At 48.0% G+C, this 14307-nt stretch overlaps 1 protein-coding gene and 2 long non-coding RNA genes across 5 annotated transcripts in view; 2 read left to right on the top strand and 1 right to left on the bottom strand.

Moving 5' to 3' along the window:
• The window catches only part of LOC137563641 (uncharacterized), a 95096-nt gene extending 85237 nt beyond the window's left edge, over positions 1-9859 (bottom strand). The window contains exons 1-2 of one of the 3 annotated variants that reach the window (XR_011030398.1): positions 9610-9859; positions 1125-1296 (exon numbers count right to left, since the gene is read on the bottom strand). This is a non-coding gene — a long non-coding RNA (uncharacterized lncRNA). Of the gene's footprint in view, positions 1-1124; positions 1297-7982; positions 8052-9609 lie in introns of those variants that run through there. The other 2 variants (XR_011030396.1, XR_011030397.1) reach the window with 2 other exon arrangements.
• LOC137563642 (uncharacterized) overlaps positions 8127-14307 on the top strand; it is a 35416-nt gene continuing 29235 nt past the window's right edge. The window contains exon 1 of the long non-coding RNA XR_011030399.1: positions 8127-8227. This is a non-coding gene — a long non-coding RNA (uncharacterized lncRNA). The remainder of the gene's footprint in view (positions 8228-14307) is intronic.
• Positions 8822-13978, top strand: PIM3 (Pim-3 proto-oncogene, serine/threonine kinase). Its single transcript, XM_068276341.1, has 6 exons — positions 8822-9529; positions 9632-9741; positions 9849-9899; positions 10547-10910; positions 12095-12271; positions 12377-13978. Exons 1-6 carry the CDS (start codon positions 9445-9447, stop codon positions 12559-12561), a joined length of 972 nt encoding a protein of 323 aa, XP_068132442.1. The 5' UTR covers positions 8822-9444; the 3' UTR covers positions 12562-13978.

The raw sequence follows: 14307 nt of genomic DNA, 5'->3' as shown, positions 1-14307 counted from the left end.
CACACATGTTACTTCCAAGACATTTCCATCATAGTTATTTCAATTTACTGTAGTAAATTTACCAAATTGGAAAATTTACCAAACATAACAAGAACATGACTAAAAAGTTGCACAATCTAGCGGTTTTCGGCCAGATGAACAACAAGTACATTTTATGTTTGCAAGTTTCAGCCAGAACCACCAGCTCTGGTCACTGCAGACAAATGCAACTGAGCAAGATACAAAAACTTTTGCTAAATTGCTAAGGCCCGGTTCACATCTACATTTTTTTATGGAACGTAACCGCAACGTATGCTGTACAAACTGAACGGATGTGAAAGGATCCAATGTTAACCTATTGGACTGTTCACAGGCGTCTGTTGGTACGGATAAGTTCCGTTCCTCGGACCAAAAAAATGCTGCAGGCCCTAATTTTCCGGACTGTTCTGCCTGTGGAACGGAACCAGACAAAAAATGCTGTTGCATTGGGGAAATGGGGAACGGACCTAAGCCTGTTACAATAACGGGCTCTAGGCCACTCGCATGTCACCGTGCATGCGCACGCCCACCCCTTGGCCCCGTCCTCCTCCTGCTCTAAAGTCCGCCTACGTGCCACCCAAGCGTGGTACGCAAAAGCACAGACACAGGGACAGGCAGGAGAAGGATACAGCGACACAGGTGTTTAATTAGGTGGGATTGGCCGCCCAAGCAGCGATTTGGACGATGAAAGCGGTTAGCAGCCAAACAGCTACTACATAGTAATTAATAGTTGTAGACTTCGAGGAATTCTGTCTCGATCCTTACCAGGCTTAAAAGTAACCTGAGATGACTTAAATAGCAGAATTTATACTTACCTGGGGCTCTCCCTTGCCATCTGTGGGGACAGCAAGGAAGCCCACCGAGTAGATGGGGCTGGAGAAAGCCTCAGGTAAGTATAAATTCTTCTATTTAAGTCATCTCAGGTACACTTTAAGCCCGCCACACACATCTAATTTTAACTGGACAATTTTACCACTTCCATGTAGTATAAGAGCGGTGGTAGTATTAGGTAGCTGCTCTTTTTCTGAACCCCTCCAGACAGAGAAAGATTTTCCCCAGGACCCTAGTGCCAGCTAGTGGAACCCACCCTCCCAAAATGAACTCACCTGTGAGGCCGGCATGCTCCTGCTTCTGTCCGTGTGCTTCCGTGGCACCTCTTCTCAGTGACCCAGGGACCACTATTCACTCGAGGTAGGGGAGACCTGGGAGGGGAGACCTGTCAGACGGCTCTGGGCTATTGCCCAATTTTCCCCATAGAAGTGCTGCCGCTGGCCCTGTCTAAAGAACAAAGCATACTGCTCAGCGCTCATAATAATCAGTGTACACCAAATGTCCCTAAACTGCCACCAAAACAAAATTGTTCCAGCCATTTTTATATGTGCATGAAGGTACGGTGACCATACGTCCCGCCTTTGGGGTCCGCTGTCCCAGGATGCCTTGCGTCCCGGGAAACGTCCCGCTTTAAGCAGCGGGACGTCCCGGCCTCGGGACTCTGGCCACCGTAATTGCAACTGTCAGCGGTAGACGCCGTGCCAGTTCATAGCCCGCAGCCCCGCTCTAGCCTGCATAGGGCTTGATTCACAAAGCGGTGCTAACCTACTTAGCACTTCTAAAGTCTTTAGACGTGCTAACCAGGGTGCTAAGTAGGTTAGCACCGGATTTCTCAATCAGATCGCGCGCAAAGTTTTGCGAGTAAACTTTTACGCACACAAAGTCCTATGTGCGCACTAAGTCCCATAGGCTTTAACCTCCTTGCCGGTTATCCCGAGCTCAGCTCGGGGTAACCTGCGCAGGAAGATTTCTCAGGCCCCGCTGGGCCGATTTGCATATTTTTTTTCCCTACACGCAGCTAGCACTTTGCTAGCTGCGTGTAGTACGCGATCGCCGCCGCTCGCCGCCGATTCGCCGCTACTCGCCTCGCCGAGCCGCCCCCCCGGTCCAGACCCCTGCGCAGCCTGGCCAATCAGTGCCAGGCAGCGCTGAGGGGCGGATCGGGGTTCCCTGTGACGTCCCGGCGTCCATGACGTCGGTGACGTCATCCCGCCCCGTCGCCATGGCGACCGGGGAAGCCCTGCAGGAAATCCCGTTCTCAACGGGATTTCCTGCATACTCTGATCGCCGAAGGTGATCGGAGTGGGTGGGGGGATGCCGCCGCTCAGCGGCTATCATGTAGCGAGCCCTGGGCTCGCTACATGATTTAAAAAATAAATAAATTTAAAAAAAGTGCGGCGCTGCCTCCTTGCCGGATTTTTTAGACCGGCAAGGAGGTTAATGGGCACTTCGTGCAGAGCGCCCTGCGCTCTGTGCAGTGTGCGCGTGATGTTTTACGCACATAAAGTTTTGCGTGCATAAAGTTTTGCGCGCGAAAAGCTGGTTTAGACGTGCTAAGGGGGTTTTCACAGGCGTTCTAACAGTTAGCACCGCTTTGTGAATCAAGCCCATAGTGTTCGGCAGGTCAGAGCAGGGCTACGGGAAGATGGCGTCCGAAGCCCTGTACTGGAGACTATTTGTGTCTCCAGTACAGGGCTTCGGGCGCCATCTTCCTGTAGCCCTACTATTCCATCAGCGCGGGAGACTGCATGTAGTCTGAGGAAGACCTTGGGGGAGCTGCACACACACCAGAGGCCGGCAGCGTGAGGGGATTTCTGTCAGGTGAGTAAATTATTTTTTTTGCAGGTGTTATGCTGCACACATTGCGTTATTTCCTGCTGAAATGTTGCCCACATTGCATTTATTTTCTGCTAAAATGTTGCCCACATTGCGTTATTTACTGCTGAAATGTTGCCCACATTGAATTTATTTACTGCTGAAATGTAGCACACATTGCGTTATTTACTGCTGAAATGTTGCGCACATTGCGTTATTTTCTGCTGAAATGTTGCCCACATTGCATTTTATTTTATGGTGAAATGTTGCCCACATTGGCCTCGATTCATAAAGCATTCCCGCATGCGGAAATGCTGAAAACAGCTCACTTTACCGACCACACAGCAAAATTTGTATTCATAAAGGCTTTTTCCGCATGAAAAGCCGACATTCGCGAGCAGAGTGATAAATCACCGCCTTGCACTGTGATTATCTTGAGAAAAGTAACAACTGTCAATTCATAAAGATTAGAGGAAGCGGTATGCAGACGGGGATTACCGCTACCTCTGATGTGGCGAGAAGCGTGCGGAATACATTTCAGTGAATGGGACAGACCTCCCAAGCAGCAGCAGAGAGAACACCGCACGGAGGGACTCGGCCAGCTTCTCCTGTTTCCGCATGCGTACCGACAGCCTAACGCCAGCCTACAGCGGAATATCTCCGCACTCCTATAACAACTAGAAACATTTTTATGAATGACCACCCAGAAGGCTGAAATACCGACAGCTGTGTTTCCCCACTCTAATTTACCTTACCGACAGCACTTTTATGAATCGAGGCCATTGCGTTTTACTTACTGCTGAAATGTTGCCCACATTGCGTTATTTCCTGCTGACATGTTGCCCACATTGTGTTATTTCCTGCTGACATCTTCACCACATTGCGTTATTTTCTGCGGAAAAGCTGCCCAAATTGCATTTATTTTCTGGTGTCTGGAGAAACTGTTGCTGCATTTATTATTTAACGGTCATAGTTGGCTACATTTGCTGCTGTGGGGTTACAGTATACTAATAAATAGCATCACACAGTTTCTGCACACCCATGATGCGAATCCTCATTTCACCACATCATGGCGGAAACACTGCTTTCTTATGCCTCGCCGTTACATCATTATGTTAGCTCCGCCCACACAATGTCACGGCCATGCCTAATTTTCAGCGCGAACGCCCCCACCCGGCCTTTTTTAGGCACAGTGCCCAAACACCCCCTGCCCCCCCCCCCCCCGGATCCCCCCTCCCGTCCCAGGTTGAACCCAGAAAAATCTGGTCACTAATGAAGGGCTTAAAAAAGTTGTTCATAGGGACACTATTCTAAAGCTGGCCATACACTAGGCCGATTCCCCGCCGATCGACAGCAGATTTGATCACTGTTCAAGCTACACACTAAATTTCGATCTATTTCGTCCCAAAATAGATCGATCCCGTCGATCGCTCCGTGCGGGAAATTACCGCTGATTGCCTGCGGGTAGGGAGCGCGTCGCTAGCGGCGTTCGAGTGCCCGACGACCGATGCAATACAGCTGCAATACATTACCTGCTCCGCCGGTGCGACTCCCCAGGTCTCCGCTGTCTTCTCCGCTCTGGTGTGGTCTCCGGGTCCGACATGCTTCACTTCTTCCTGTCCCGGCAGGAAGTTTAAACAGTAGAGGGCGCTCTACTGTTTAAACTTCCCCCAGACAGGAAGAAGTGGACTGTTTAAACTTCCCCCAGACAGGAAGAAGTAAAGCATGCCGGACCCGGAGACCAGACCAGAGCGGAGAAGAAGACAGCGGTGACCTGGGGAGTCGCGCCGGCGGAGCAGGTAATGCATGCGGGGGGGGGGGGGGGAGCGGCGGCAGCACCACCTCCACCACAGATTGTGAACGGTTTCATGCTGAAATCGATTCACAATCTGTTTGCAGTCAAGGCAGCAATACGATCCCTCTCTGATCAGATTCGATCAGAGAGGGATCTATCTGTTGGTCGAATCTGATGGCAAATCGACCAGTGTATCATTAAAGGGCATATATGCCCAGTTTACAGGGGCGTAGGAATAGGCCCTGCAGCCCCTGCGCCCGCGGGGGGGCCCGGCCCCCCCCTGGGGCCCGCTTGGGGCCGTTTTGTGGGTGCTGGAGGGGTGGCAGCATGAGGGGAAAGCCTTGCCCACAGTCGGCGGGGAGAGGGGTAGTTCCCCCCTCTCCCTCACCTCGGGGCTCTCCCCTCTGTGCTCCCCTCCAGCTCGTAAGTGTCTGTGGGGCTGTGGTGGGCAGCGAGCGGCGGGCAGATACATACCTGCTTCCGTGCGTTCCATCGGAGACTTCTCCCTCTAGCGGCTGACGTCACTTCCGGAAGTGACGTCAGCCGCTAGAGGGAGAAGTCTCCAATGGAACGCACGGAAGCAGGTATGTATCTGCCCGCCGCTCGCTGCCCACCACAGCCCCACATTACTGCTGCCCTCATTACGATTTTCAGGTGTCTGCTGCCCTCATTACGATTTTCAGGTGTCTGCTGCCCACATTACGATTTTCAGGTGTCTGCTGCCCTCATTACGATTTTCAGGTGTCTGCTGCCCACATTACGATTTTCTGGTGTCTGCTGCCCCCATTACGATTTTCAGGTGTCTGCTGCCCACATTACGATTTTCTGGTGTCTGCTGCCCTCATTACGATTTTCAGGTGTCTGCTGCCCACATTACGATTTTCAGGTGTCTGCTGCCCTCATTACGATTTTCAGGTGTCTGCTGCCCTCATTACGATTTTCAGGTGTCTGCTGCCCACATTACGATTTTCAGGTGTCTGCTGCCCACATTACGATTTTCTGGTGTCTGCTGCCCTCATTACGATTTTCTGGTCACTGCTGCCCTCATTACGATTTTCAGGTGTCTGCTGCCCACATTACGATTTTCTGGTGTCTGCTGCCCCCATTACGATTTTCTGGTGTCTGCTGCCCACATTACGATTTTCTGGTGTCTGCTGCCCTCATTACGATTTTCAGGTGTCTGCTGCCCACATTACGATTTTCAGGTGTCTGCTGCCCTCATTACGATTTTCAGGTGTCTGCTGCCCACATTACGATTTTCTGGTGTCTGCTGCCCTCATTACGATTTTCAGGTGTCTGCTGCCCACATTACGATTTTCAGGTGTCTGCTGCCCTCATTACGATTTTCAGGTGTCTGCTGCCCACATTACGATTTTCAGGTGTCTGCTGCCCACATTACGATTTTCAGGTGTCTGCTGCCCTCATTACGATTTTCAGGTGTCTGCTGCCCTCATTACGATTTTCAGGTGTCTGCTGCCCACATTGTGATTTTCAGGTGTCTGCTGCCCACATTGTGATTTTCAGGTGTCTGCTGCCCACATTACGATTTTCTGGTGTCTGCTGCCCTCATTACGATTTTCTGGTGTCTGCTGCCCTCATTACGATTTTCTGGTGTCTGCTGCCCACATTACGATTTTCAGGTGTCTGCTGCCCACATTACGATTTTCAGGTGTCTGCTGCCCTCATTACGATTTTCAGGTGTCTGCTGCCCTCATTACGATTTTCAGGTGTCTGCTGCCCACATTGTGATTTTCTGGTGTCTGCTGCCCACATTACGATTTTCTGGTGTCTGCTGCCCTCATTACGATTTTCTGGTGTCTGCTGCCCTCATTATGATTTTCTGGTGTCTGCTGCCCACATTACGATTTTCAGGTGTCTGCTGCCCACATTACGATTTTCAGGTGTCTGCTGCCCACATTACGATTTTCAGGTGTCTGCTGCCCTCATTACGATTTTCAGGTGTCTGCTGCCCTCATTACGATTTTCAGGTGTCTGCTGCCCACATTACGATTTTCAGGTGTCTGCTGCCCACATTGCGATTTTCAGGTGTCTGCTGCCCACATTGCGATTTTCTGGTGTCTGCTGCCCACATTACGATTTTCTGGTGTATGCTGCCCACATTAGGATTTTCTGGTGACTGCTGCCCACATTGCGATTTTCTGGTGACTGCTGCCCACATTGCGATTTTCTGGTGACTGCTGCCCACATTGCGATTTTCTGGTGACTGCTGCCCACATTAGGATTTTCTGGTGTCTGCTGCCCACATTACGACATTCTGGTGACTGACTGCTGCCCACATTAGGATTTTCTGGTGACTGCTGCCCACATTACGATATTCTGGTGACTGCTGCCCACATTAGGATTTTCTGGTGACTGATGCCCACATTGCAATTTTCTGGTGACTGCTGCCCAGATGGCGATTTTCTGGTGACTGCTGCCCACATTGCGATTTTCTGGCCCACATTACGATTTTCTGGTGAACACTGCCCACGTTACGATTGTCTGGTGAATGCTGTCCACGTTACGATTTTCTGGTGAACGCTGCCCACATTACGATTTTCTGGCCCACATTACGATTTTCTGGTGAACACTGCCCAAGTTACGATTGTCTGGTGAATGCTGTCCATGTTACAGTTTTCTGGTGAACTCTGCCCACATTACGATTTTCTGTCCCACATTACGATATTCTGGTGAACGCTGCCCACATTACGATTGTCTGGTAAATGCTGCCCACGTTACAATTTTCTGGTGACTGCTGCTCACGTTACTATTTTCTGGTGACTGGTGCCCACATTACGATTTTCTGGTGAACTCTGCCCACATTATGATTTTCTAAAGGCCCACATTACGATTTTCTGGTGAACTCTGCCCACATTACGATTTTCTGGCCCACATTACGATTGTCTGGTAAAATGCTGCCCACTTTACAATTAATTTACAGTGAAACGCTGCCCCATTACGATTATTTGGCACCTATGGGGGGGGCCCCATCCAAATATTCGCAGGGGGGCCCAGTGATTTCTAGTTACGCCCCTGCCAGTTTACTAGGTGTTTCATTTCTCAAGCTCATTTCTGTTGATTCATTGTTATTTACACAAGAGCCTTGACATGTGCTTAGCCAAGCCGCAGTACATCACTTTACCTACAGCATTGCTGCAAACGTAGTTTTACATTTCTGCCTCTAGCAAGCAGAGGAAGAAAGCTATGACCTTGTCTGCTATACTCCTAAACAAAATACAAAAAAAAAATCCTGCAGTTTTATTACATGCTGTTTCTTTCATTCAATCCAGATTTTCACAGACTAGTTATCTTTATAGTGTACTGTGATTAAAAATGTAGATACAGAAGTATGGAGATGCAGCCTGACACGTTTCCCTTGCTGACCTTCCCTTGAAAAAATACAAACGATCAGAAACGTAAAATGTATTTCTACAAGAATCGGTTCTTTTTATAAAATTCCCTCCATCCATAAGTAGAATGTAGACAGGGGGACTGCAGGTTGTAAAACACATTCCTTTCTCACTTTAGTATAGTCTCCAGTCTGCTATCCTCGCATGACCCTACGAGCGTCCCCCTGCAAAGTATGCGAAACATTTCAACTGCATTAAAAAGCGGCTCTCCCCAAGTCTAGAGCGAAGCGCTGCTGCTAAGCAGCTCAGGAGGCGCGCGTCCTCTGAAGGGCCAGCGCCACCAGCGGTACATCCTTGTCATTACACTCCAGGCTATGGGGATTCGGAAGGGCGCTGACTGAGAAAGCTCCGCTGCACAGTGAGCTTCCTAATTATTATCGCCACTATAGCAGTCGTTGCAGAAACCATCACAACACCTGATAACTAGTCTTTCAGCCTGGGGCTGCGTTAGTGGATTATTGCTGCTGCGTAATACATTCAGGCATGATGCTGTTAGGCTTAGGAATAGTATGGCAGCAGCTCACACGCTGGACATTATTTTCCTGTCAAACTCACTGCAAAACGCGAGTGTCCTGTAGTAATTGGCTATGGCGATAATAATTGCAATGATTAAAAATGGCTGCTGGTTCTGCGCTTCGTGCTGTAGTCGGCATGGTGATTTTGGTGCACTGTGTAATTGGCAGCACACGCATCCCCCCCTCCCTTCTCTCTCTCAGACGCAGCACTGTCTCCGCTTCTCTGACCTTTCCCAGCGCTGCCTGACTGTGCCTGAAACCGAGGGGGGGGGGGGGGGGGGGGGGGGGGGGTAAAATGCGCGCTTAGGAATTCCCGCCTTACGCCCCCATTTCACCTCATACATATGCAAACGCAGCCTGCGCCTATTGGCGGCGGCAGAACAGTGAAATCTAAATGCGGCCAGCCATTGGCGAAAGCCCGGCTACATAAAATATGTAAATAAACGCTAATGTGAGTTTGAGCATGGCTGTATTTTCAGACATGTCGTCCTCCGCGGTGTCTAGCTACTACTAACAAAGTAGTGCCAATTGGAAACAAACCGTTGTATATCACGATAAATGCTTTTTGAGGAAAAATTCATCTGCGGGAGAGCTGACACGTACGCCATCGGTTTGTCGTAGTCGGTATTTGGGAGCTTCCATAGACTTTGCAGCAGACAAAGGTGTCTCCCTGGCGCGGAGGGATATCAGTCGAGCATCTCGCTGGACCAAAATACTAGGAGTTAAGAGGCAGGTCTGTCAGTAATTGAGCTCAGAAGAGGGGAGGGCGGTGGTGGTGGAGTGTGTGTTGCTGCTAATCATAGAACTAATCACCAGCACAGAGCTGCTATTGGCTGCACAGCGGCAGCAGTCCTCGCACCGGCTGCACACACCGGGCGGATTATCCTTACCACGGACATTGCTGGGACTGCTTTCCTCCTACTGTGGACTGTGGGAAGCCGATGGATGTGTTACTAGTGTGAGGCAGAAGCCGGCGTGTCTCTGGGAGTGACGCAGCTACGTGGCCGGACCGGCACCGGGACTATTTGACAGACTTTCCCTCTGACGGATTCCCATTAAGATGCTACTGTCCAAATTCGGTTCCCTGGCTCATATTTGCACCCCGACCAGCATGGAGCATCTGCAAGTGAAGATCCTGCAGCCAGGTAGGTAGGGCACAGGAGGACAGCTGCTACTTACCTGCCTGCATTACGCGGGGTGTCCGTCTGCCACCGACCATACTTACCGTGTCTCCCCTTCTCTTCCAGGCAAGCCAGAGAAGGAGCCATTCGAGAAGGTGTACCAGGTGGGCTCCGTGCTGGGCAGCGGGGGCTTCGGCACAGTGTATTCGGGCAGCCGGATCTCAGACGGATTACCGGTGAGTAGATGGCAGGTGTACGGGAGAGATGGCGGGTGTGCGGGGCTGTCACCCCTGGTATTGCTCTATGGATGTACTGACAGCTCTCCTCTCATGTCTCCCCGCAGGTGGCAGTGAAGCACGTCTCCAAGGACAGAGTGACGGACTGGGGAACCCTGGTGAGTGTCCCGCCATTACAGTGCATTGGTGACAAGTGTCAGGCTGCCACGGCTTAATGTTTACATTGGTGGTAGTGTGTGGGCGTCGTGTTTCCCTCCTGGTAATAGCAGATTGCCGGTGTTCCAACGATATAGCCTACAATCCTCGAACTAACCTACATCCCATAGACTTTACTATCTCCTCCCAACCTTCCTGCCCAAGAATTTGTCACTGAATGTATGCAGATTCGAGGGTAGGCTATTTCGTCGGCAGAACGGCGTTCCAACACTTCAGCATTAATTGTCAAAATAGCATGTGTTTAAGGTGGAATCAATGCGGCCGCCCCCCCCCCCCCCCCCCCCTGCCGGCTCTGTCCTCTCTTCATTCTGACAATTTTTTTTTCATTCTGTCCATTTGGATAATGGACACTTCAAACCAGGACCCTTGCCTGCTTTCTGGGCTGGAACCTCTGTCTGCAAGATTAATTCTGCAGGAGGGTATTATGGGGTTTATTTATGTACTTCATGACTTTGCACATGCTCAGTAAGATTTATATGCTATTTTGATGGACATGTTGGAACACCTGGGCTGCCCCCACCCCCCCATGTTGGACCCCTGGGTCTCTCTCCCCCACTTATACCTGTGTCTCTTTCCCCCCCCCCCCCAGAATGGTGTTGTGGTGCCCCTGGAGATCTTTCTGCTGAAGAAGGTTGGCACTGGGTTCCGAGGTGTCATTAAACTGCTGGACTGGTACGAAAGAGCTGATGGCTTTTTAATGGTGATGGAGCGGCCGGAGCCAGTGAAGGATTTGTTTGACTACATCACAGAGAAAGGGGCTCTGGATGAGGACACAGCTCGGGGCTTCTTCCGCCAAGTGCTGGAAGCGGTGCGGCACTGCTACAGCTGTGGGGTGGTGCACCGGGACATCAAGGATGAGAACCTGCTGGTGGATATGCGGACCGGGGAGCTGCGGCTCATTGACTTTGGCTCTGGGGCAGTACTTAGAGATACGGTCTACACAGACTTTGACGGTATGTCTATCTCGTTACTGGCTCTGGCATTACTGTGCTTGTAGAGATGTTGCCTGATGCGGTTGTGCTGCTGCATTGCTTAGCCTGTGATTCCCCGCAGCCCCTCCCCTGTATGATCTGCGCATCGTGCAGGTCATTCCTACCCATTATCCAGCAGGGATTGTGGGTGGGGGGGCTTTCTGCTTCCCCTTCATATTGACATTATTTTTAGCCTCATGACTTTTTAATGTCATTGTCACACCTGTTCTTTCCTCCCCCCCCCCCCCCCCCCCCCCAAATCCACCTGCAATATCAACCCACTCATCCTTCAGATTAGTGTTTACTAGCAAAATAATGCTGAACTAAAATAGTGGAAGTATTTTATTTTTTTCCTTTAGGACAGCTGCCCAGAGCAGCCACTCAGGTTGTTTTTAACTAAAACCTGAGTGGTTATGGTGTACTGCTGCATTGGTATCAGTGTTGAGTAATTGGCTCACTTGTGTGTTTTTAAAAACTGAAGGCTGAGGATGTGTTTTTTGTGTGATCTAACCTCTAGATGTTGGCTATAGTAGTATGGGATTGATTTTTGAGTTTACATTTTGCTGTCAACACTTGTAAGACTAAGAAATATGTATGTATTAAACTGGAGAGATATATTTATTGGAACAGAATGAGTGATCGGTTTGTGGGTGTACATTTGTTCCCTCGTTCTCCCTCCCTTCTTGCTGTGGGCGTACATCTCCAAGATGACTGTAGCAGCCTCATTTCACATCTGTTTGTTGTGAAACCCGAAGCCCCAGCTCACGTGACTGTGCGCTTCACAGATTCCAGGTTTTTGTTTGGTATCCAAGGAACTGTAGAGAACCAAGGGAGCTGTGCAGTGCCTGAGCTTTTACACACAGGATGGGGGAGGGGGCAAGAATAACAATACCAGTGCCTTTTGCTAGGGAAATGTAGCTGTGGTAAGACAGCAAAGGGTGATCAGATTGCTCTCCTCTGCACACTCGCCTTCCTTTGTGTCTATTTTTGGAATGCTACAGCTGCCACGTGGTCTTTGAAAGGGAGCCTAGTAAACAGCTGATGCATACAGTGTTCTTTGCAATAGAATAGTCAGTTTAATTGTGTTGTCTTGCCTTTCTAGCACTGTATTTGCCTTGTTTGACCTGTCTCTTTATTAAAGAAATTTTGTTGATCTATCATTCCAGGGACAAGAGTATACAGTCCACCAGAATGGGTCAGATATCACCGGTATCATGGAAGATCAGCAACTGTGTGGTCATTGGGTGTCCTCCTTTATGACATGGTTTGTGGAGATATCCCTTTTGAGCAGGATGAAGAAATCCTCCGTGTCCGGTTGTACTTCAGGCGAAGAATTTCCCCAGGTGTGTAGAACCAAAGTATTCAAAAATTGTACTACTTTGCAGCCATGTATGTGCATTGTGTATCTGGTTTTCATATTTTAATAATCCTTTTTATTCCGCCCGCAGAGTGCCAACAACTTATCAAATGGTGCCTTTCCTTGAGGCCTTCCGACCGACCAACACTTGAACAGATTTTTGATCATCCCTGGATGTGCAAGTGTGACCTGGTGAAATCAGAGGACTGTGATTTAAGACTACGGACAATTGACACAGATTCATCTAGCACAAGTTCAAGCAATGAGAGTCTATGAACAGATTCCAAACTTGCAAGTGGGAGCAAGAATGAAGCAGAAAACTCTGCTGCTGCCAATACTACCAAGGAGGGATGTAAACATACACTACACTATATAGTTCTTTATACAGGATTTTTTTTCTGTCAACGTTTTGCAGTTATCTCCCTGAACTGTAATGGACAAGATGATCTGAGAGTTGTAGGCCATTGCTTACACAAATGGACTGACCTTATTTACATAAGAGAAAACAGTGACCTCTTCAGAACATAGAATACTGTTTGCTCTCATAGAGCCTGGACTAGATTTTTATTTGCTTTTGAGTGCCTTTTTTGAAAGCTGCTTAACTGGGACTTTCTGTTTGTGCGTGTTACACTTTTTATTTTATTTTCCATTTGGGGCTGTGTATGTCCAAAGAAAATCAATTACTGTTGGCTTAGCCTGGTTTCATAGTGCAATTGGATCAGCTTTTGCTGTATCTCCATTTTATGAACTTGGGGTTATCCACCCTTTATTGATGGGCATAATTGCTAGTATATACAAACCATTCCTTATGAGGTTCTTTATACAGCCTGTATTATAACCTTGAACAGGAATGCAATCTTTATAATCTACAGGTTCCTACATTATTTAATTCCACTTCTCTCTACCACGGGACAACACAGGACCATTTTATTTTCATTTCTCCTAAACCATGTCCTCCAAGTCTTAAGTGTGTATGGGCATGTTAAATGCACAATCAATGCAATATCCAAGGACTTTTACTTTTCCATAGCTGTATTTAACTTGTTTTTCCTTGTATTAGTTATTTATTGCGATATTTAGACTATTTCTCTATTTATTTGGTTAATTTATTTTTATTGAACACTGTGCTTCTAGTTCTGGAAAGTCTATTTTACTACTTCTTCCCAGTAGAACACTAATCAAGGAAGCAAGTGACTTTTTTTTTTTTTTTTTTTTTTTTTTTCCTCCATTCCAGTCATGCCAGAATCCCTCTAACTCCTCCTCCTACCCCTTCCCATCTTCCACTCCTTCCCCATAACAATTTTGGCCCTCCTTTCCATGACTCTACAAGTTTCTTTTAATGGGTAGTTTTTGTAAAAAGTCTAATATAAGGAACACAGATTTGACTAACTTAAAAGTTGGTTATTTATGCCTTTTTTTTTTTTTTTTTTTTTTTGTCTGGTTCACCAGAAATGTAAAAACGATGCTTTTTGACCAGAATTTTAAGTTATTGAAATTTTATATAGTCTCCATGCAATGGCTCTGGGAGGGCAAGTGGCAGAGTCATAACCTTAATTTATTTTATTAGCTGTGTTTTGTGATCTGGCTGCATTTTATGCAGCTTCCTTATGATTTTTATTTTCTTTAACGGTGTGAAATGTATGGAGATCATATTTTTTTACACAAGTATTTCAATTAAACTTTTTGTATGTAATGTTGCTGCCTCTTTACTGGTTGTTAAAATGTAGATAATGGAAGACATGTACACTTGATCCAAAACCAGCAGTCTGATGTGTTTAATGGGGATGATTGAAATGCAAATTTCTCCTTACATTAAAAGTGTTATGCAGTTTTAACTTGGGACTAATAAGACAGGATGTTCTGATTGGTCCAATTTTAAGCTGCACATAGTTTACATGTAATTCAAATGCAAGGAGGAATTTTGCATCTCATTGATCGATACTTATCCCTAGTGTGTAAACGTCCAATTAAAGGGAATCTAAGCTTGTAGCGTACCTCTGGGGTAACTAATGCTGGGTACAT

The sequence above is a fragment of the Hyperolius riggenbachi genome, chromosome 3, assembly GCF_040937935.1.
Source record: "Hyperolius riggenbachi isolate aHypRig1 chromosome 3, aHypRig1.pri, whole genome shotgun sequence".
Classification (NCBI taxonomy): domain Eukaryota; kingdom Metazoa; phylum Chordata; class Amphibia; order Anura; family Hyperoliidae; genus Hyperolius; species Hyperolius riggenbachi.
The sequence above is the reverse complement of the archived record's forward strand: the minus strand, read 5'-3'. Positions and strand labels throughout refer to the sequence as shown.